General features: G+C 42.0%; 1 protein-coding gene across 4 annotated transcripts in view; it reads left to right on the top strand.

The window, feature by feature from the left end:
- The first annotated feature begins 376 nt into the window (after positions 1-376).
- Positions 377-21364, top strand: part of ATL3 (atlastin GTPase 3) — a 50949-nt gene continuing 29961 nt past the window's right edge. The window contains exons 1-5 of one of the 4 annotated variants that reach the window (XM_027090000.1): positions 377-480; positions 11456-11670; positions 11811-11954; positions 19983-20087; positions 20583-20633. In XM_027090000.1, coding sequence (XP_026945801.1) covers positions 402-480; positions 11456-11670; positions 11811-11954; positions 19983-20087; positions 20583-20633 — 594 coding nt within the window. In that variant the 5' untranslated portion in view covers positions 377-401. Of the gene's footprint in view, positions 481-517; positions 822-1939; positions 2041-9711; positions 9763-11455; positions 11671-11810; positions 11955-19982; positions 20088-20582; positions 20634-21364 lie in introns of those variants that run through there. The other 3 variants (XM_027090001.1, XM_027090002.1, XM_027090003.1) reach the window with 3 other exon arrangements.

Genomic DNA, 21364 nt, shown 5'->3' with positions numbered 1-21364 from the left:
ACAGGGACGGGAATATGGGGCGAAGTTGCTGATGGTGATAATGAAGTCACGACCTCCTCTCCTTGTGAAGTCAAAACCATTTAAAAAAGCACTGATGCTCACGTCACCCAGGGTTGAGGCCTCCCTTCGGTCCTCAGGGCAGAGTGCCGTCGACCCATGGCCCCGGCCAGCGTTAAACACCGAAACCGTCTCAAACACCGCAGTCAAGGATCTGTGGCCGGTTCCACCAACGCCTCCGCTAGGGGCCTGGCCTCAAGGCTAAGTGAGGGCAGGGCGGGGATGACTGGCGCGGCCCACCGCTCCCTGCACAGCCTGCTGGGAGTTGTAGTTCAGTCGTCGAAGAGCCGCGGCAATCCCCATCTCTCTCTTCCGCTTCCTCCCCGCCCGGATGAGTGCGCAGAATGGGAACCGTTGGAGGGTACCCAGAGAGCGTGGGACTACAATTCCCAACGGACGGTTGCCCCCAGGGCGCAGCCCCAGGTAGCCGGCTGCGGGTGTCGGACTCCGGCGCACGCGCACACGCCTCGGGCGGTGGCAGAATTCGGCCGCGTGCGCTTTCCCGCTCCAGCCGGCTCGGCGCTCGCTGCCCTTCTGGCTGCCGGTCGATCCACGCTAGCCCGCTACGCGCCGTCTCTTGGTTTCGCGCGCCTCTCCTTCTCCCTAGTTGTTTGTAGAGCCAGGCCACGCCCGTTTCCCGCCGCCAGGGCCTGGTTCGTTCCCGCCCCATCCCGCCCCTCTCTGAGCTCCTGCTCCTTCTGCTGGAGGCGGAGGCTCCATGTTGTCCCCTCAGCGAGTGGTAGCGGCTGCATCGGGAGGAGCAGGTGAGGCGCGCTATTTTCCCCGAGCCCGCTCCGTGGCCACCCCCGCCGCCCTCCCTGCTATAGTTTCGAGGAGACCGGGCGCCCGCGCCGCCGCCCTTCCTCGTCCCGGGGTTGGAACCGCGCGCCTCTCGCTGGGGTCCCTTAGCTGACGAATTAGGGTCCGGGGGCTGCTCGCGAGGCCGGGCCAGTCGGACGCGGGCGACGCCTTCCTCCGCTACCGGCCGGGAGCGGCCGCCTTCGGGGGTCGGGCCCTGGGCCCGGAGGAGGCCGTTAGTACTCCTCGGGGTACTAACGGCCGTTAGTACTCCTCGGGGTACTAACGGCCGTTAGTACCCCGAGGGTCGTCGCGGCGTTTAGAGGCTGAGCGGGGCGCTCCGGGCTGCTGCCCTCTCCCTGCCTAGGCGCTTCGCTCGCTCGCGGGCCGGGAAACCTCGGGCCGAGTGGCTGTGGCCGTATTAACGGGCCCAGGGAGTGGGGAAGGTAGATGCTTTATTGTTCACCCTTTTAAAAAGCTCTGGAGGGCTGCGAAGCGTCTTTGAGTTGGAAGCTTTATTTTTATCCTAAAGACCTTGAGTTACAGGAGGTTTTAGGGAAGTCGATTTTCAACCCGCACTTATCTCCCTAAGGAGATAAAAGAATGTGGCCTAAATTGATTTTTAGGAAGTTCTTTTAGTACGTTTGGTACAGTACGTTGTTCTTTTGCTTTCTTGAATACACAAAGCATAGGGAAAGTATTAAAGAGAAAACAAATAGTCACCATAAATTCATGGATTTTAATTTCATCTGTCGTTCTACCTGGCTTTATTCTTGTTTGCTGTGTGTGCTGTTGAAATGGCCAGAAGTTTTCACTTGCGAAATCTAAAGGCAAAAAAAAAAAAAAGAAAAGAACATTGTTTGAAGACACTTTTAATAAATCTTAGTCCTCACGTTTGAATATGAAGTTGGATGGAATGTTTTGGGAAGGAGAGAAAAGAACTAACGGACCAAAAACGTGGTTTCACATTTTGGCTGGCTTTTGGAGAAGCAAAAGCTACGTAGTTTTAAACCGCGACAAGTATTCAGCATTGCAGTGTACTGAATTTCAAATTACTGTTTTTTTTCAATCCCCACAGAAACCAGCTCATAGTATAGAAATCTCTGTTGCTGCTTTAACACCTGTAAAGAAAACGCTTGATTGAAGAAGACCTCTACCTAATGAAGCATTACACTAGTAGAGCAGGTTGTTTTATTAGCTGTTGTTAACTGTCTTATTGGAGTAATCATAAAATTAAGAAAAGTAGTAAAAAGTAAGGATAAATGTGATGATGTGTACTAGCATAATTGTCTTAGTTTTCACTAAGTAGGACTTGTTTAGATTAGGCTTTTTTAGAATTGGTTTTCTATGGCGTAGCACATGCATTTTTCATTTTTATGACTCCTGAGTCATATAATAAAAGGTATACTCACACTAGTTATTTAAAATGAAATAATAGAGAATTGTAAGAAGCAAGAAATATAAAGTCATCTCTACTTCCCCAATTCCCCAGTGGTAGTCATTACTCACAGTTTGGTCACATATTCTAAGATTTCTTTCAAGTACCTTAGGGAACCCTGGGTTGTGTGAACTTGTTTGAGGTTTAAAATTTACCTGCAGTGACTCGGCATGCCTGTTAAACTTTCTATGGCCTTGTGTCTTATACTGAGAAATTGTTTAACACAACTACAGTTTAAAGTTAGTCTGAATTTTAAAACATTTTCCTGACTTATCTTTGAGATTCTAGGAACATATTCTAAAAAATATCAAGGGGGAAAAGTGAGTGGAAAGCTTTTAGTTAAACGAGAAAAGTCTTTTAATTGCTGTAGAGCTGTCGTTCTCCGCCCTGCTGCTGCGCATTAGAATAACTTGGGGTTTTTAAAACCTGCCAATGCTTGGGGCCCACTCACAGATTCTGATTTAATATATTGAGGGACTAGGCAACAGTTTAAAAAAAAAAACAAACCCAAAACCCAAGTAATTTAATTTCTGTACTAATATATACAAACTTCTCTGTAGGTGGTTGCTTAATTTGAATTGATTTATTACTTTATAGGAAGTATAATTTGTAATATCAGTATTTTTGTATTGAGTTGATACTCTTCCATGCACATATCTAAAGAATGCCTTTTATTGGTATGTGTTTAGATTGTTAGAATATGTTTTGATTGTTAGAATGTGTTACATATATTTCACAGATAAAGTATCAATATATTACAAATCAGAAAATAGGTTTTAGTGGTATAGTAGGTGAATAAGCAAAGAAGTAGATTAACTCTTTTTGTCTTGAAATGATAAGGACTCCAAATCAAATATTGCCAGTTAAAGCTTATTCAACTGGAATACAGGTAATTAAAACCTTCAGGTAACCAGATTGATTTTGGGGGTGGTCTCATTTTTAGGGTAAAGTCAAATAAGATGAATATTGAATTCATTCTGTTAAAGAGATTTTTATCTTTTTAATAGACTAGCCTGGCATCTATTCTATTAAATGCTGTATTAAATTAGATGCCTGTAGTATAGCCTGGCATCATTTTTAGATTCAGCCCAATCTCTGCATTTCTGAATCTTTAATACTGTTTAGTCATAGTTGATCTTCATAAATCCATTAAGCACTACAGAATTCTTAATTGACAAAGAAAATGTGGTTTTGTTCAGCATTCTGTGCTAAGGTACAAATTTCCCCTATTCTGTTAAGTTGCATTTAAATAGAATTTTCACTGAAACAACCTTAAAAATATACGTGTATCTACCAGCATGCTTACTGCCTTGAGACCTAACAGTGTATAAAAGCACTCCCTCACCATCACCAAAAAAGAGCCACACCCAGCAGTTGTAGAGGTGGCTGAGGGCTTTAGTGTACTTAGCCTTACATATGATGATGTGTTTTCTTTGGCCTTTTCTGTGAATTAGGAACTTTAAAGACTGCCAGTAAGAACAAGGCATGAAAATGGTATGCTTCTGTTTTTGGGTGTGTTGCTTTTGCCCTTTAGAAAATGTGGTATTTCAGGAGAGTGGAAAACTCAGGTCATAACTTTACCCTGAGTCATGCACGCTACTCAGTGAAATGTTTCTATAACTGTAGTTAGGATTTGCTTTTCAAAACTCTCTGGACAGTAAGGATGAGTACTGAGGCTGGCTCTACCCCAGTGGCTCTTAACCCAGGGCGATTTTGCCTGGTTGGGACACTTAGCAATGTCTGGAGACATTGCTGGGTCTCACAATCAGGAGGAAGCACTACTGGTATCCGGTGGGTAGAGGCCAGAGATGCTGCTAAATATCTTGCAGTGAATGGGGTAGCTCCCCACAACAAAGAGTTATCCAGCCCAAAATACCAGTGGTGCTGAGGTTGAGAAACCCTGGTCTAAACTGTTGACTTGATCTACTAAATTCTGTCTGAATTATCTGAAATAGCAATTGTAATTGCTTCCAAATAACTAGTTTCATTGAATTTATCACTGTTCAGATGGTCTTCTCAAGTATTTGAGGGACATTTAAACTTTTTTCCCCATGATGGTTTTTCTGATAGAACTTATTTCTTAAAACTTACATTTTCCATAGGAGCAGAAAGGCCAATTATAATTCACTAGTCTCAGCTACTTGTATTTAGCCTGAGCAGCTACTTTTTTTTTTTTTTTTCTTTCAGTCCTTTGAAAATTCAGAAATAATTCTAGGAAGAATCAGTGCTGTAATTTGCTCAGATCTCTACAAATTTGTCCCTATAATAATTAATTTCACTTGTTAGTCTTTCAGCCATTCTATTTGGGTTGTCTGTTTTTGTTTTAGTGCAGAGCTTCTCCATTGAATCCAATCATACAGCGATTGTTTGAATAGGCATACTTAAACCTATTGGTTAGTCTGGATTAAGGTGTGTTGTGTCCAAAGTAAAGGATACATCAGTACTTTAAAAGTAATTAGAAAAAATGTTGTAGCTTCCACATCAACTATTGGAGTCCTTTTTAATTATCCAAATATTTTCAACATTTCTACATACTTCGAAATGACGGCTGATGCGGTATTACTATGAGCTATTTACAGCACTAATCAGAATTGGCAGTATGATATAGTTCTACCACTCACTTTTTTTTTTTTTAACTTAGGTTTTAAGTTCACTAAACTTAGGTTTTCCCTAAACTTAGGTTTTAAGTTCACTTAAATGTATACAGATGGTCGGGGAACTAGGATCCTAGAAACTGCGTGGTGTGACCAAAAAAAAAAAAATAGAGATAGATGTGACTGTGGTCAGGCCATATCTTTGTATGTGTATAAGATGTCACATCTGTTACTCATATAAATGAACATAATAGAGCATTACCTCTTCATATCGAACATTAACTGTTCATGTAAGTGAGCATTACTGTTGTCATCATCTCAGAATGCATATCTGGACCTTGGGAAATGATTGCTTCGCTAAAGGGAGAAGGCATATAAGGTTGCCACTTAAAGGCTTTTCTAGTACTATCCCTGGAGGTCAGATCTCCAGAGTATAAGATTACTGAGAAGTGGGAGTAATTTCACTGCAAATGGAGTATCTCTCCCCCTTAAAAAACTCCTAAAACAAACCCCCAGGTCTTTGGTGGGGTCCTTGCTGAGCAAGTTGCTTTAATGTTTTTATCATCGTAAATTTTGATCTGTTCTTTAGCCAGGACTATACAATTTTAAATTAAGCCAAGGCATGAATACGTTACCCAGCAAGTTTGGCCAATTTAGATATTCAGGAAATTTTCACTTGTTCAACAGAGATTGAATTTTAGGGCTATAAAATGGCTTTACCTAACTGCCTGATTTTGTAGACGAAACTGAGACACAGAGAAGTAAAGTGATTTACTCATGCTGTTACGGTTAGTACGAAACTGGGCCCAGAAATCTGGTCTTTCCTGATTGTTAGGGAAGGCCTTTCTCCTGTAGATACTCCTTCACTGTTATAATAGTCTTTGCCAAACCAGGAGCTTAAGTCATAAAAGGAAGAAATGGTAGGGTCTGGTGGTATGTTTCATCTAGGAAGATGGAGTCAGGGAAGATGTGAAGGCTGAAAGGTGGAGATTTGAGAGAAGTGGAGCATCTGAGAGGATTCATTTTGATGATACTAAATGTAGACTTATAAAATGTTAGAACTGAAAGGGTTGCTAGAGGTTAAATCTTGACTCATTTTACTGTTGAGACTGAAGACTAGACATGCCCAGAATCACACAGGTTGTTAGTGGTAGAACTGGAACAGGAACTTGTCTCCTGACTCTTGTACCCATATATTTCTACATAATACACCTCCAAGAGTGAGCTGATGGTGGAATATCCAGGTGAATCTTCCCCTTAAGCAGTTGCACATTTGGACCTAAGTGCAGGTTAGAAATGAATGAAGTTGCATCACCAAAATAGAGGATGTAGTGAAATTATAAGAATAAAGAGCTTATTCAGGGAGAGGTTGAGAACTGCAGAAGGCTAAAGCAGGGCGTTGGTGGGTATCACAGGAGGCTGAAAAGGAGAACCAGTGAAAGGGGGTGATAAAGAGGCTGGAAGAGAACGAGGAGTGGGCACTGTTGTGGAGTCCAAAGGTTTTAAGAAGTTTTAGAAGTGGTTGGCCAGTGTGTTATATCACAGGTGTAGAGTTGAATGAGAATCAAGAAATGCCTATTGGATTTGGCAGGAGAGGTCATTGATGAACTAGAGAATGGTTTCAACAGAGAGACTGAGAGGAAAGTCAGATTGCAAGGTGATAAGAAGGGAATGGGTAGATAAGTGGATGAAGACACACTTTCAGGGAGGTTGACAAAGAAAGACTGGGAGGAGGAAGGGAAGAAACTGACTTTTATTGAGGTTCTTTACATGTACTATAGGGTTTAGTGTTTACAGTACTAGGAAGCTATTATTCTATGGTAGATCCTGGGGCTGAATGTGGTAGTTTGCCTACTCCCCAGGGGCTCCCAGGAGCTCATTACAATATTATTATGTTGTAATGAGTGGAATAATAGTAAAGGTTTTAGTGGAAATAGGAAAGTGGGTTCTTTTTATGGAGTCCCTAATATGTGTCAGACACTGTCCTTTGAGATGGGTATTAGTTTTATAAATAAATGGAGCTACAAATGGTTAGAAATTTATCCACAGTCACATTGTGACTAAATGGTGGAGTTTTTCGTTTATTCCCCAACTGTTTATTGGATGTCTACTCTCTGTGGGCACTCTTCTGGTTCTTGGGGGATATAGCATTGAACAAAAGAGACAAAAATTTCTGCCCTCATGGAGGTTACATTCTAGAGGTGAGAAAGTAAGGGTTTAAGCCCTGCCGTCTCTCTTGATTGCTTTTAGTGTACTGTGCAAAGTGATGGGCTCTGAGAGGATGGGGTGGGTGATCAGGACAGAGGGAGGGTGAAGGTGATTGTTGAAGGAGGAGCAAGTGTTTGCTGGAGTCAAGTGGAAGAAACATTTCAGGCCATGAGAACAAATGGTTGAATAGGCTGTATATTTGAAAATTTGGAATCAAGACAGGACAGGACGTGAATCCTAACTTTCTCCTAGGAGGAAGACCAATGAGTATAAATTTACCTGGGAGGATGAGGAGAATAAAGCATTAGAGGAACGAAGGCAGTAGGGCGAATGGTGAAAGGGTTTGACTTACAGGATGGGACTTTTTAGCTTTCAGCCATCAATCCATAAAATGTTTTTGTAGTTTTTTAAATAAATCTGTTTTATTTATTTAATTTTGGCCACGTTGGGTCTTTGTTGCTGCACGCGGGCTTTCTCTAGTTCCTGCGAGCGGGGGCTACTCTTGGTTGCGGTGTGCGTGCTTCTCATTGTGTTGGCTTCTCGTTGCAGAGCATGGGCTCTAGGCGTGCGGGCTTCAGTAGCTGTGGCACGTGGGCTCAGTAGTTTTGGCTTGCAGGCTCTAGAGCATGGGCTCAGTAGTTGTGGCACACGGACTTAGTTGCTCCGTGGCATGTCGGATCTTCCTGGACCAGGGCTTGAACCCGTGTCCCCTGCATTGGCAGGCAGATTCTTAAGCACTGTGCCACCAGGGAGGTCCTTGATAGTTTTTTTTTTATGTAGTTGCTGATATGTTTATGTACTGTAATGAAGGCATTCATCCCTGAAGGATGAGGTAACATCCTTAAAGCAACACTCGGGGATGTTGACTTGCATGATCAACCTAACAGGCAGGAAAGGTTGGAAGGTGGCATGGCTAAAGGAGATGGCCCTGAGGTTTTTTTTTTTTTTTTTTTTTTTTTTTTTTTGCGGTACGTGGGCCTCTCACTGCTGTGGCCTCTCCCGTTGCGGAGCACAAGGCTCCGGACGCGCAGGCTCAGCGGCCATGGCTCACGGGCCCAGCCGCTCTGCGGCATGTGGGATCTTCCCAGACCGGGGCACGAACCCGTGTCCCCTGCATCGGCAGGCGGACTCTCAACCACTGCGCCACCAGGGAAGCCCCGGCCCTGAGGTTTTGATTAAGGGATCTATGAGATTGGGGGGCAGGTTGTCTGAGATGCGAGGATAAATCAGCAAAGGAAATTTACATGATATCTAGAAAAGGGTGAGTGGAAATAAGATTTTTACTTGGATGATCAATAATATAGTTCTCTTGTCTTAGGAAGTGAGAGATAAAGATAGTGTGGTGAAAAGTGAGCAGCTCTATTTGTTTAAATTAAATTATTAGTGATGTGTACAGTTTAAAATGATTTTTCCCTTAAGTGGATCCAAACCAAAGGAACAAGATCTTTTAAAATCCGGTGTGCCCGGTATACTGTCGGAGAGAAATGCAGGATCACCCCAGCTCCCTCAAGTAAATATAGCCTGGTTCTCTTCTTTTTCACTTTGCTACAGGCAGAAAGAGGAAGAGATGAGGGAAGGCTTTATCACTTTTTTTTTAAACTGTTCGTCTTAGTGGTCTTCATCTTCTCTTGAAGTGTAGTTCGTTGTCTACAGCTGCATACATTTTTGTCATGTGATTATTCTATCTTGTTTGTAGCCCAGGTAACTTTATCTTCCATACCTGTTGCCCTGACAGTATCACCTGCATCCTTAGGGTGGTAGCTTTCAACTAGATTACAGTACATACCATCCATCCTTTTTACAGTTGTTTATTGTGTGCCTGCTTTGTGTCAGTACATTCACACTGCTCAGTAAACTTTAATAGTGAAATAGATAAAATTGAAAGAGCCAGTACCATGAACTCAATTGTGAAGTCCTGGCGGACTATTGTATTGGTTACTAGGTTTGGTTGTATCTCGTAGAGCCTCCAAGTAAGTGATTTAAACGAGGTAGACATTTTTCTTTCATATGAAAGTGAGCCAGCATGGCAGTTCTGCTACACCAAGTCCTCAGCCCTACCTCTCTTGTTGCTCCAGTATTCCTAGGGTGTTGCCCTCACATGCCTGGTCCAGGGTGACTTGGTCCCACTTTTGCATATAGCCAGCAGGAAGGGGGAAGATGCATGATATGCAAGTTGCTATATCATTTCCAGTCAGAACTTAGTCACACAGTGATACCCTACATACAAGGTTGGGTTGGAAATGTGTTTCTTCTGAGCATTTATATGCCCAGCTAAAAATATATTACCATAGCAGGAGGAGAAAATGAATATTGGGGGAGCAACCAGCCATCTCAGGGACTTTGTTTGGTATTGCTTTGAGTACTGCACAGTACTTAACCTTGTGGCTTGTCCATAAGGTGTGGATAAATTGTTCTCATTTCTTCTTTTATATAAAAGACTGAAGGTCTTCAGGTCCTGGATTCACCTGCTGTTATGGCAATAAGAACTCTAAGAGATTATTTACAGAAATGTTTCCTTTTTATAATAGGAAATAATGGGAAAGAAAAGTATTAGTATATATGTATTATAATGCTAGAATGACACTGAATCAATGTTTATAAATTGTTTTCCAACAGTTTGCAAAAACTTAAAAAGTGGCAAGAACCCTTTTGTTGCTGCCTGATACAGTAAGTATAAAAAGCGAGCAGCGGGACTCCCCTGGTGGCGCAGTGGTTAAGAATCCGCCTGCCAATGCAGGGGACACAGGTTCGATCCCTGGTCCGGAGAGCACCCACATGCCGCGGAGCAACTAAGCCCATGCATCACAACTACTGAGCCCATGTGCCATAACTACTGAAGCCCGCACACTGTAGGGCCTACATGCCGCAGCTACTGAGCCTGTGTGCTGCAACTACTGAAGCCCGCGTGCCTAGAGCCTGTGCTCTGCAACAAGAGAAGCCACCGCAATGAGAAACCCGTGCAGTGCAATGAAGAGTAGCCCCTGCTCGCCACAACTGGAGAAAGCCTGTGGTCAGGAACGAAGACCCAGTGCAGCCAAAAAATAAAAATAAATAAAAAGTGAGCAGCAATTCCCATACTTAAAGATTAGAGTCTGGCCGTCAAGCTGTTTTGTTGACTTTGCCTGCTGTGATCATTCAGCCTTTACTGCTTCCCAGATGAAAGTGTTTCTGGGACCATGTGTATGATTTTGGCCAAATCTGCCTACCTGTTCTATGCTCAATATTTGTCCTTCATTTTACTTTATATTGATTAGTTTTTAAAACTTAGCCTCCTAAGCAATAATCCATTAAAACATGGTTTTGTTTCCTAATGTTTAATAGTCATTAAAATACATAATTATTAAAATAAAACAAGTGTCCTTTTAACTACCTAAAAACATCTCCTTTAGTACATACACTTAGGGAAGGGAAATAGTGCTTTGCCTCATTTCATAGGCCCCACTGCTGTTTGTTTGTTTGTTTGCGGTACGCAGGCCTCTCACTGTTGTGGCCTCTCCTGTTGTGGAGCACAGGCTCCGGACGCACAGGCCCAGTGGCCATGGCTTACGGGCCCAGCCACTCCGCAGCATGTGGGATCTTCCCGGACCGGGGCATTAACCCGTGTCCCCTGCATCGGCAGGCGGACTCCCAACCACTGCGCCACCAGGGAAGCCCTATGGTTTTATTTTTAAAGTAATTTATTTATTTATTTATTTTTGGCTGCATTGGGTCTTCGTTGCTGCACGCGGGCTTTCTCTAGTTGTGGCGAGTAGGGCCTACTCTTTGTTGCTGTGTGCGGGCTTCTCACTGCGGTGGCTTCTCTTGTCGCGGGCTCTAGGCGCATGGGCTTCAGTAGTTGTGGCGTGTGAGCTCAGTAGTTGTGGCTCGTGGGCTCTAGAGCGCAGTCTCAGTTGTTGTGGCACACGGGCTTAGTTGCTCCGCGGCATGTGGGATCTTCCCGGACCAGGGCTCAAGCCCATGTCCCCTGCATTGGCTGGCGGATTCTTAACCACTGTGCCACCAGGGAAGTCCTGGATATCCTTTTTTAATGATATGCTCGTTCATAATCTTTTACCCATTGCTGTTTTTAAAGGGGGAATGGTTGTCTTTTGTTTTTCTAGAGTGATTCTGGATATGAGTCCTTTGGATTTAGGTGTTAGGAATATTTCCTCCTAGCCTGTGACTTGCATTTTTACTCCCTTAAGGATGTCTTTTAATGAACAAAAATTCTTAATTTTAATGAAGTCTAATTTGTCATTTTTTTTCTTTTATGGTTGGTGCTTTGCGCCGTGTTTAAGAAGTTTTTACTCTTCCCATGTTAAAAAAGTAACATTTTAAAAATATTTGAAACTAATATTTTTTTTTCTCTACAACAACATAGGTGATGCTATGGAGAGTGGAAAGCCTTGTCCAGTGCAGGTTGTTTTGGTGCAGAAAGACCAACATGCCTTTGAGCTAGAAGAGAAAGCCTTGGCCAGCATCCTCTTACAGGAACACATCCGAGACCTTGATGTGGTGGTGGTGTCAGTGGCTGGTGCCTTCCGAAAGGGCAAGTCCTTCTTTCTGGATTTTATGCTACGATACTTATATATCCAGGTAAAGTAGAATTATTTCATTTCAAATTAGAAAGTGAGACTGTTATGTCCAAAAGAGCAAACTAAGCTCATGAATTATCCTTGATGTGTAAAGTTACTCGAAATTTTAGACTTAATGGAAATTTCTTATTTCTCCTATAGAAGGAAGGTGGCAGTTCAAATTGGTTGGGTGACCGAGAAGAACCGTTAACAGGGTTTTCATGGAGGGGGGGCTCTGACCCAGAAACCACTGGGATCCAGATCTGGAGTGAGGTTTTCACTGTGGAGAAGCCAGATGGGAAGAAGGTAAGGAAGAAAAAGACTTATAAACTAACAAACACAACAGAATGAGAACTTTAACGTGTAGCCTGATAATCCAATTAAAAATGATTTTTATCGTAATGATATAAGTGCATGTTTAAAACTAATTCATGAATAAAAGGTCAAAGAGTAACATAAGGCTTCTAACGAAAAATAGCTGTCAGGTGCCCTAGTCCTCTGTCTGCTCATTTTCACTTCCCAAAGGCTAATGCTCTCAGCTGTTCAGATGTTACTTCTGTTCTTTACACTCTTACTCCTGTAAGCATTCACTCCCCCCACCCCTCCAGCTGTCAGCAGGGCATCTTACCCACCTCATCGAGCCTAGTAAGCTTCAGTTATAGAACTGCTCCCCAGGTTTCTTTGTGAGGGTCAGCAGGGGCAAGTCATGTGTCTCCTAAAGTGGAAGAGGGGATTTGGGGTTATGACTGTTTCTTCAACAGACTTTAACCCATTCCTTCTGTTTTTAGCCTCACCCTAAAGCATACCTTCACAGCTGTTTGTGCCTCTCATTTTTGAGTCTTTCCAGGGCTTCAGGTTTCATATCCCCCCTTCAGGTTGTTCAGTTTCTGCCGTTTCCTTGATGTTAAGTAATTAAATATTTTGAGAGCTGGACAGTTGATGCACGACTTTTTTTTTTAATGTTTATTTATTTATTTGGCTGCGCTGGGGCTTAGTTGCGGCACGTAGGATCTTCGTTGCTGCGTGCGGGATCTTTAGTTGCAGCATGCGGGATCTAGTTACCTGACCAGGGATCGAACCTGGGCTCCCTACGTTGGGAGCTAGGAGTCCTAACCACTGGACCACCAGGGAAGTCCCTGATGCATGAACTCTTGATCACTGTTTCCACAGTTTCTATTTCTTTTCCTTATTCTTTTAATGTTTTGTTTCTTTCTCTCTGTTTTTTTTTTTTTTTTTTTTTAGTAAAGTTTCAGGAGAAAGGTATATAGGAAAACCCTCTTTTTTTTTTTTTCAGCATAAATACACATACAGAAATGCGTAGCAAAATGGGGAGATTATCACACATTTTTTTTTAAGGGTAGAGAATGTAGGAGAGTAAGGAGTTTTTGGAATATAACATTAGAAACTTTTGCATGGAAGGATCTTTAGATGTTATTTTTATCCAGCCTTTAATTTTTTAACAGCTTTACTGAAATTTAATTGATGTTCCATTTCTCCCCTCCCAGCTTTAGTCACTATTTTACTTTAATAACATTGTTTTTATTGTTGTTTAAATGGTCAGTTATCTTTTAAAGATATTTAAATAATAAGAAAAAAGCCATATATTTACCCATGCAGTTACCATTAACTGCTCTTCACTTTTTGTGTCCAGGTTTTTATCTATTTTTTGTATTCATTTTCCTTCAGCCTGAAGGACTTCTTTAATATTTCCTGGGCTTCCCTGGTGGCGCAGTGGTTGCGAGTCCGCCTGCCGATGCAGGGGACACGGGTTCGTGCCCCGGTCCGGGAAGATCCCACATGCCGCGGAGCGGCTGGGCCCGTGAGCCGTGGCTGCTGAGCCTGCGCGTCCGGAGCCTGTGCTCCGCAACGGGAGAGGCCACAGCAGTGAGAGGCCCGCGTACCGCAAAAAAAAAAAAAAAAAATTCCTGTAGTGCTGCTCTTTTGGTGCAGAATTCTTTTAGCTTTCTTTCTATGTTTGAAAAGTATTTTGCCTTTGTTTTGAAAATATTTATGCTGGGTATAGAATTCTAGGCTGGCAGTTTTGTCTTTCAGTGCCTCAAAGATGTCACTCCCCTGCCTTTTTTTTTTTTTTAAAAGATTTAATTTAGGGCTTCCCTGGTGGCACAGTGGTTAAGAATCCACCTGCCAATGCAGGGGACACGGGTTCGAGCCCTGGTCTAGGAAGATCCCACGTGCCGTGGAGCAACGAAGCCTGTGCACCATAACTATTGAGCCTGTGCTCTAGAGCCAGCGAGCCACAACTACTGAGCCCGTGTGCCACAACTATTAAAGCCTGTGCGCCTAGAGCCCGTGCTCCGCAACAAGAGAAAGCCCACACAGAGCAACGAAGACCCAACGCAGCCAAAAAAAAAAAAGATTTAATTTTATTTATTTTTTTGGCTGCGTTGGGTCTTTGTTGCTGCATGTGGGTTTTCTCTAGTTGCGGCGAGAGGGGGCTACTCTTCGTTGCGGTGCATGGGCTTCTCATTATGGTGGCTTCTCTTGTCGTGGAGCACAGGCTCTAGGCACGCAGGCTTCAGTAGTTGTGGCACATGGGCTCAGTAGTTGTCCAGTGCAGGTTGTTTTGGTGTAGAAAGACCAACATGCCTTCGAGCTAGAAGAGAAAGCCTTGGCCAGCATCCTCTTACAGGAACACATCCGAGACCTTGATGTGGTGGTGGTGTCAGTGGCTGGTGCCTTCCGAAAGGGCAAGTCCTTCTTTCTGGTGGCTCGCTGGCTTAGTTACTCTGCAGCATGTGGGATCTTCCCGGACCAGGGATTGAACCTGTGTCCCCTGCATTGGCAGGCTGATTTTTATCCACTGTGCCACCAGGGAAGACCCTTCCTTGCCTTTTTGCTGACATTACTTCTGCTGAGAAATTGGTGTTATCCTTTGTTCTTGTGTGTTTAATGTGTCTTTTTGTCTAGTTGCTTTTATGGGGTTTTTGTAGTCTGACTGGAGGGAACAGGTGCTGTTCTTGGTCCTCTGTGAGCCTTAGGTAGTGTTCCCTCTAACCCCCCTTTTTTTTTTTTTTTTTTTTGCTGTACGCGGGCCTCTCACTGTTGTGGCCTCTCCCGTTGCAGAGCACAGGCTCTGGACGCGCAGGCTCAGCAGCCATGGCTCACGGGCCCAGCAGCTCCGCGGCATGTGGGATCTTCCCAGACCGGGGCACAAACCCGTGTCTCCTGCATTGGCAGGCGGATTCTCAACCACTGCGCCACCAGGGAAGCCCCCTCTAACCCTTTTGAATGGCTCTTTCTCTAGTCTCAGGTAATTTCCTTATTCACATGGGTTGGTCAGGACTCGGCTGAACACTTGATGGGTACCCTCTGTAGATCCCTGGTGTTCTTTGTCTCAGTAGCTCTCTACTTAGGTGCTCTGCCTAAGAACTCCTGTTTCCTTGGTCTTCCTGACTCTCAGCTGTATTTCCTGACTCAGAGAATCTGGTGGCTCTGCCTGGATTCCCCCTCCCTGTGCCTTGGCCAGTTAGCTGGGTCAACTGTAAGGCTCACCTCATCTGTTTCCTTTCTTTCAAGGATCATTATCCTTTGTTACCCAGTGTCCAGTGTCTTGAAACTGTTGTTTCATATATTTTGTCTGTTATGTTTGGTTTTAGGTGGGAGGATAAGTCCAGTCTGTTATTCCATTTTGACTGGAAATGGCAGTCCAATCTTCATTTTAGAGATACTGTAAAATGACCCAGTGAGTTAAGGGCCTGCTGTGGGTAACATAGCGACTCTTAGAGACGGCACCACAACAAGGCCCTATGACCTTCATTTCTGTTCTTATTTTTTGTATCATGTTCTGTTTCTACATTTCTGGTAATGTGTGGTAGGTGGTTTTGTTTTTTACTTTTTATTGCAGAATAGTTGCTTTACAATGTTGTGTTAGTTTCTGCTGTATAGTAAAGTGAATCAGTTATACATACGTCCACTCTTTTGTAGATTTCCTTTGCATATAGGTCACCACAGATAGGGTTTCCTGTGCTAAACAGTAGGTTATTATTAGTTATCTGTTTTATACGTAGTAGTGTATATATGTCAATCCCAGTCTCCCAATTCGTCCCACCCCCCAGTAGATGCTTTCTTAATTTTTCTTTTTTTTTTTTTGTGGTACGCGGGGCTCTCACTGCTGTGGCCTCTCCCGTTGCGGAGCACAGGCTCCAGACGCGCAGGCTCAGCGGCCATGGCTCACGGGCCCAGCCACTCCGCGGCATGTGGGATCCTCCCAGACCGGGGCACGAACGCACGTCCCCTGCATTGGTAGGCGGACTCTCAACCACTGCGCCACCAGGGAAGCCCAGATGCTTTCTTAATTTATTTTTAGGAATAAATAATTATTGTCGATTATGTGATCCCTTTGTACAGAAGTGGTGGGCCTCATTTTAATTTTGGGGGAATGTGGTGTATTAATTCTCCTTAAGGGTTTAGGAAATCTCTACAGTGTTAGTAGTAAGCAGGCTTTGCTTTTAGTTATCTGACATTTATAGTGCCGTCATTTTTTTATCTTGTTGAATTGACTCCTCTATAGAGCTCCATGTTTATTGACAGCATTTTGGTTTCCTGCCCTTTAAAAAAATTTAATAGACTTTATTTTTTAGAGTAATTTTAGGTTTATAGGAATATTGATCAGGAAGTGCAGAGTTCCCCCTTCCAGTTTCTCCCTATTATGTACATCTTTTGTCAGTGTGATACATTTGTTATAATTAATGGACCAGTATTGATAGGTTGTCATTAACTAAAGCCCATGGTTTATGTTAAGGTTCACTCTTTGTGTTGCACGTTCTGTGGGTTTTGATAAATGTATAATGATATGTAGCTACGATTACTGTATCAACAGAGGAAGTGCACTGCCCTAAAAATCCTCTGTGCTCCACCCGTTTGTTCCTCCTCCCCTCCCTGAAATCCTGGCAACCACTGATTGTTTTACTGTCCCCATAGTTTCGCCTTTTCCAGAATGTCATATAGTTGGAATCATATAGTATATAGCCTTTTCTGATTGGTTTCTTTCACTTAGCAATGTACATATTTTTATGGTTCCTCACATCTGTTTGTATTGATAGCTCATTTCTTCTTATTTCTGAATAGTATTCCACTCTATGTATGACCACAGTTTATCCACTCACCTACTGAATGCCATCTTGTTTGCTTCCAAGTTGTGGTAATTGTGAGTAGAGCTGCTGTAAATATTCATGGGCAGGTTACTGTGTGGACATAAGTTTCAACTCATTTGGGTAAATACCAAGAAGTGCAACTGTTGGATTGTATGGTAAGATTGTGCTTAGTTTTGTAAGAAACTGCCATGCTATCTTCCAAACTAGTTGTGCCATTTTGCGTGCTCTCCAGCAGTGAGTGAGAGGTCCTGATGTTTCATATTCTCGTTAGCATTTGGTATTGTCAATTTTCTGGTGTGTAAGGATACCTTGTTGTGTTTATAATGTGTTTTAAAAAAAATTACATTCAGACATCTAGCAGGATCAGGAGTGCTTTAAAAAAAATCAATATTCCTACACCAGAAACTAACACAACATTGTAAATTAACTACAATTAAAAAAAATTAATATTGGATAAATGCTGTACTGATAAGCAGTTCTTTAGAAGTTAGCCAAATAAAAGTTTAGCAAGATGGTCTTATTTTATTTGGTGAGGTTTTAGCTTAGAGCTTGTCTAATTAGAAAGCCACCTACAAGTGGAATTACTGGGTCTGAGAATGCCCATTTCCTCTTTTTCTAGCTATTGCCAAATTGTTCTTGAAGGTAGTTATGGTATTTTACTATTCCACTACATGGTATGAGAATACTATTTCCCCGAAATATGCAGCACTTTAAGTATACTTATGACTCCCACTCCTCAAAGAGCTTCTCTTTAGTATGTCTTCTTTTTCCCTCTGTTTGGCCTCATTTTTCTCATTAGCAGATGCCATGGTTTTCTCTTTTTCATTGAGGTATAATTCCCATACCATAAAATTCAACCTTTAAAATACATAATTCAGCAGTTTTTAGTTCACTCACAAGACTGTGCAGGTATCACCATCTAATTCCAGAACATGTTCATCACCCCCAAAAGAAACTCAGTCACTCCCCATTTCCCTCTTCTCCCAGCCCATGGCCACTATCGATCTACTTTCCTCTTCCATGTTGGCTGTTTCATATAGATGGAGTCACGTAACATATGGGTCATTTGTGTAGCCTCTCGCACCCAGCCCAGTGCCCTCAAGGCCCATCCATGATGTAACACTAGTAATGACTAATGATGTTGAGAATCTTTTCACATAACCATTTGTATATTTTCTTGGGAAAAACGTCTGTTCAAACCAAATCCACTTTTTAATTGGGTTGTCTTTTAGTTGTTGAATTCTTTATGCATTCTGGATACTAGACTTTCATCGGATATGTGATTTGCAATTATTTGAAGTCCAGTTTGTATATATTTTTTTGGTCTGTTGTGCTTTAGGTGTCATATATTAGAAACCATTGCCTAATCTGAGGCCATGAAGATTTACACCTATCCTTTCTTCTATGAGTTTTGTGGGTTTTGCTCTAATATTTCGGTCTTGATCTGTTTTAGTTAATTTTTGTATATGATGTGAGGTAGGGATCCAAAACCATTCTTTCACATGTGGAAATCCACTTGTTCCAGCCATGATTAGTCTTTTTTTTTTAACCTTCAGTTTTATTTTTAATTTATTTGTTTATTATTTATTTATTTTTTGCCGTATTGGGTCTTTGTTGCTGCGTGCGGGCTTTCTCTAGTTGCGGTGAGCGGGGGCTACTCTTCATTGCAGTGTGCGGGCTTCTCTTGTTGAGGAGCATGGGCTCTAGGCACGCAGGTTTCAGTAGTTGTGGCTCGCGGGCTCTAGAGCACAGGCTCAGTAGTTGTGGCCCACAGGCTTAGTTGCTGTGCGACGTGTGGGATCTTCCCGGACCAGAGCTCGAACCCATGTCCCCGGCATTGGCAGGCGGATTCTTAACCACTGTTCCACCAGGGAAGTCCCCATGATTAGTTTTGATTGGTCGTTTAGTTTGACAGTATCCTCTTCACAAAACAGCTAAGGTGTGGGTAGATGAACTCTTTTAGCATTAGATTTCAGTGTATTCAGGCTAGAAACTTCATTTCATTTGAATTGACCTTTTTTTCTGAATAGTGCTTTCTTTTGGTTGAATTTATATCATATGTATTCAATCACAGTAGTGCGTTGGGTATATGAAAATCCATAAATATATAATGTTATTAATGGGTCCTGATATATAAACTATATAAAATGATTTATTATCATTTCTAAGAATAAAAATACTTTTCTAAGTAATAAAAATGCCATTTCTAAGAATAAAAATTTTGATTTGTATTTGTTATCGTAAATCTTACCTAAAAATGTTTTTGACTATGGCATTTCTCTTCTTGTATTCACTAGAGCTTCATAGAAAGCTTCCCATCTGGCCTTTGCAGTAATTTTGGTATTGGGAAAGAGCTAGGCACTTGCTGATGAATTCACTTATTTTTCTGAACATATTAAACCCTGTCCTCTTTTGGAACCAGTTATGCACGAGTTTGAAAAGTTCTATTTTTAAATCATATGACTGAAAATTATAGCAAGTTGTATAAGGATTATAAGGTACTATATCTTATTTAACATTTTGCATACATCTAACTTTTAAGGTGGGAACGTTCATTAAGGCTTCATGAAACCTAATTACATAGAGTGAATGATAGCCTAGTTTCTCCTGCTTTCATTTGGCATCTGTGGTGTGGTCTCTGTTTCATAAAGATTGAAATAAATGTTCATTTTATTTTATCAAACAACGAGAAAACTCTAGAAATTTGAGAGAAGAATGCAGGCTTGCAGGTAAATGCCAAAAATATCCCACGCCATATGTTTTATTTATTTTTTGATTATGCCTAAGTTTAAACTAAGTCAATTAATTAATTGACTTAGCCAATCCAAATGACTGGCTTTGAAAGTGAGCTAATAGACTTCAACATTTGGCTGTTTTGATTGTTAGGGTGATTTTCCCCTCTTTTCATATTGCTTTGTATGCCTCTGTTTTGTATCATATCACCGGATGAGAGCAGATAATCTTCTCCAGCAAAGTTCTCTGTTCAAAAATACAAGGCAGCTGAATACTTACATTTATTGAAAAAAATTCACGTATTAAGTGGACCTGTGCAGTTCAAACCCCTGTTGTTCAAGGGTCAACTGTAATTGTACTTTTCTGATAGAACCTACGAGCAGGTGCTTAAGCCTCATTTAAATATTACCTGTACTTTTCAATTTCTCCTTGCATGTCTTCCCTTCTCACTTTTACATATTTTGTTTGTGTTTCCTTTTTTCCATAGGTTGCAGTTGTTCTGATGGATACCCAGGGGGCATTTGACAGCCAGTCCACTGTGAAAGATTGTGCTACCATCTTTGCTCTAAGTACCATGACTAGTTCTGTTCAGGTAAGACCATTTGACTAGGAAAAAAGTTTGTAGAAGAAATAAGATGAAGAGAATACATCTTTCAGTTATTGTTCTGTTATCAGCATTCCTATGGTGATATGTAAATGTTCTTTTTAGACTACAGATATAAGTTAAGCTCTTACATGCTTAAGAAGGAGCCTAAACTATTTTTCCATTTTGATCATAAATATATGTAGTATATTCCAAGAAAACTCTGAAAAGTGAAAATCAAAATTATATCATTTACATCATACAGGAAATGTAGATTTGGTAAAAATTGAAGAAAACTATATTTTAAAGTGTAAAGGAAAGATTATGTGATTTCAACATTATATGCATAGTTTTCCAAAAGACATGTTATTACTGTTTAAACAGACCTCATATTCTTATATGCAGACCTTTCATTGTACAAAGCTTCTGTTCAGTCCTTTAGCCTTATTTGGGATTCATTTGAAGTAAGCTAGAGTAGAATAAATCTGGACTTTTGTTTTCTAGATTTATAATTTGTCCCAGAACATTCAGGAAGATGATCTTCAACAGCTACAGGTATATATTTCTCATAAAAATGTTAATATATCATTTAAAAGTTTTAAGACTGAGATAAGTTTTACAACTGAGTAGTTTCAGCCAAAGATTGAAACATGGAGGAAGGCTTGGGGTTCATGGTAATCCTGCATTCTGTATCTGTGGCTGGAGTGGTCAGGGAAGGCCTTAGTGAGTTGAGCTGGGAACCGGAAGAAAGTGGGTGGGTCAGTCCTGCAGATATATTGGGGGGAGGGGTGTGGGGAGTGGTGCAGGGGAGGGGACAGCAGGAAGAAAGACCCTGAGGTGGAGTGTGCTTGTCAGGATCCAGGAACAGCAAGAAGGCCAGTGGGTGGGGTTGGAGGGTGAGACAGGAGAAGGCCAAGTGATGAAGTCAGAGAGGCATTCAGCTTCCAATGATGCCCTGCCTTTGTAAGGACTTGGGCTTTTCCTCTGGGTGAGACGGGAGCCATGTTTTGATCAGAGGAGTGATATTATTTGACATATTATGAAAGGATCACCCTGGCTGTTGTGTTTAGAATAGATTTTTAGAGGCACAAGTGTGCATTCAGGGAGACTGGTTATGGAGCTATTGCAATAATTCAGGCGAGGTTAAATAAATTCATATTTATAAAATGCATAGGATCATGTGCCTGGAAAACAATATGTGCTTAGTAACTGCTAGCCATTACTTATTATACCTATCACTGCTACTGTTATTAGTCATTGTCTCCTCTTCTCCATAGTAGCAGTTC

This window comes from Aethalodelphis obliquidens, unplaced genomic scaffold (genome assembly GCF_003676395.1).
Source record: "Aethalodelphis obliquidens isolate GAN/ISIS:26980383/991018 unplaced genomic scaffold, ASM367639v1 scaffold69, whole genome shotgun sequence".
Classification (NCBI taxonomy): Eukaryota; Metazoa; Chordata; class Mammalia; order Artiodactyla; family Delphinidae; genus Aethalodelphis; species Aethalodelphis obliquidens.
The sequence above is the reverse complement of the archived record's forward strand: the minus strand, read 5'-3'. Positions and strand labels throughout refer to the sequence as shown.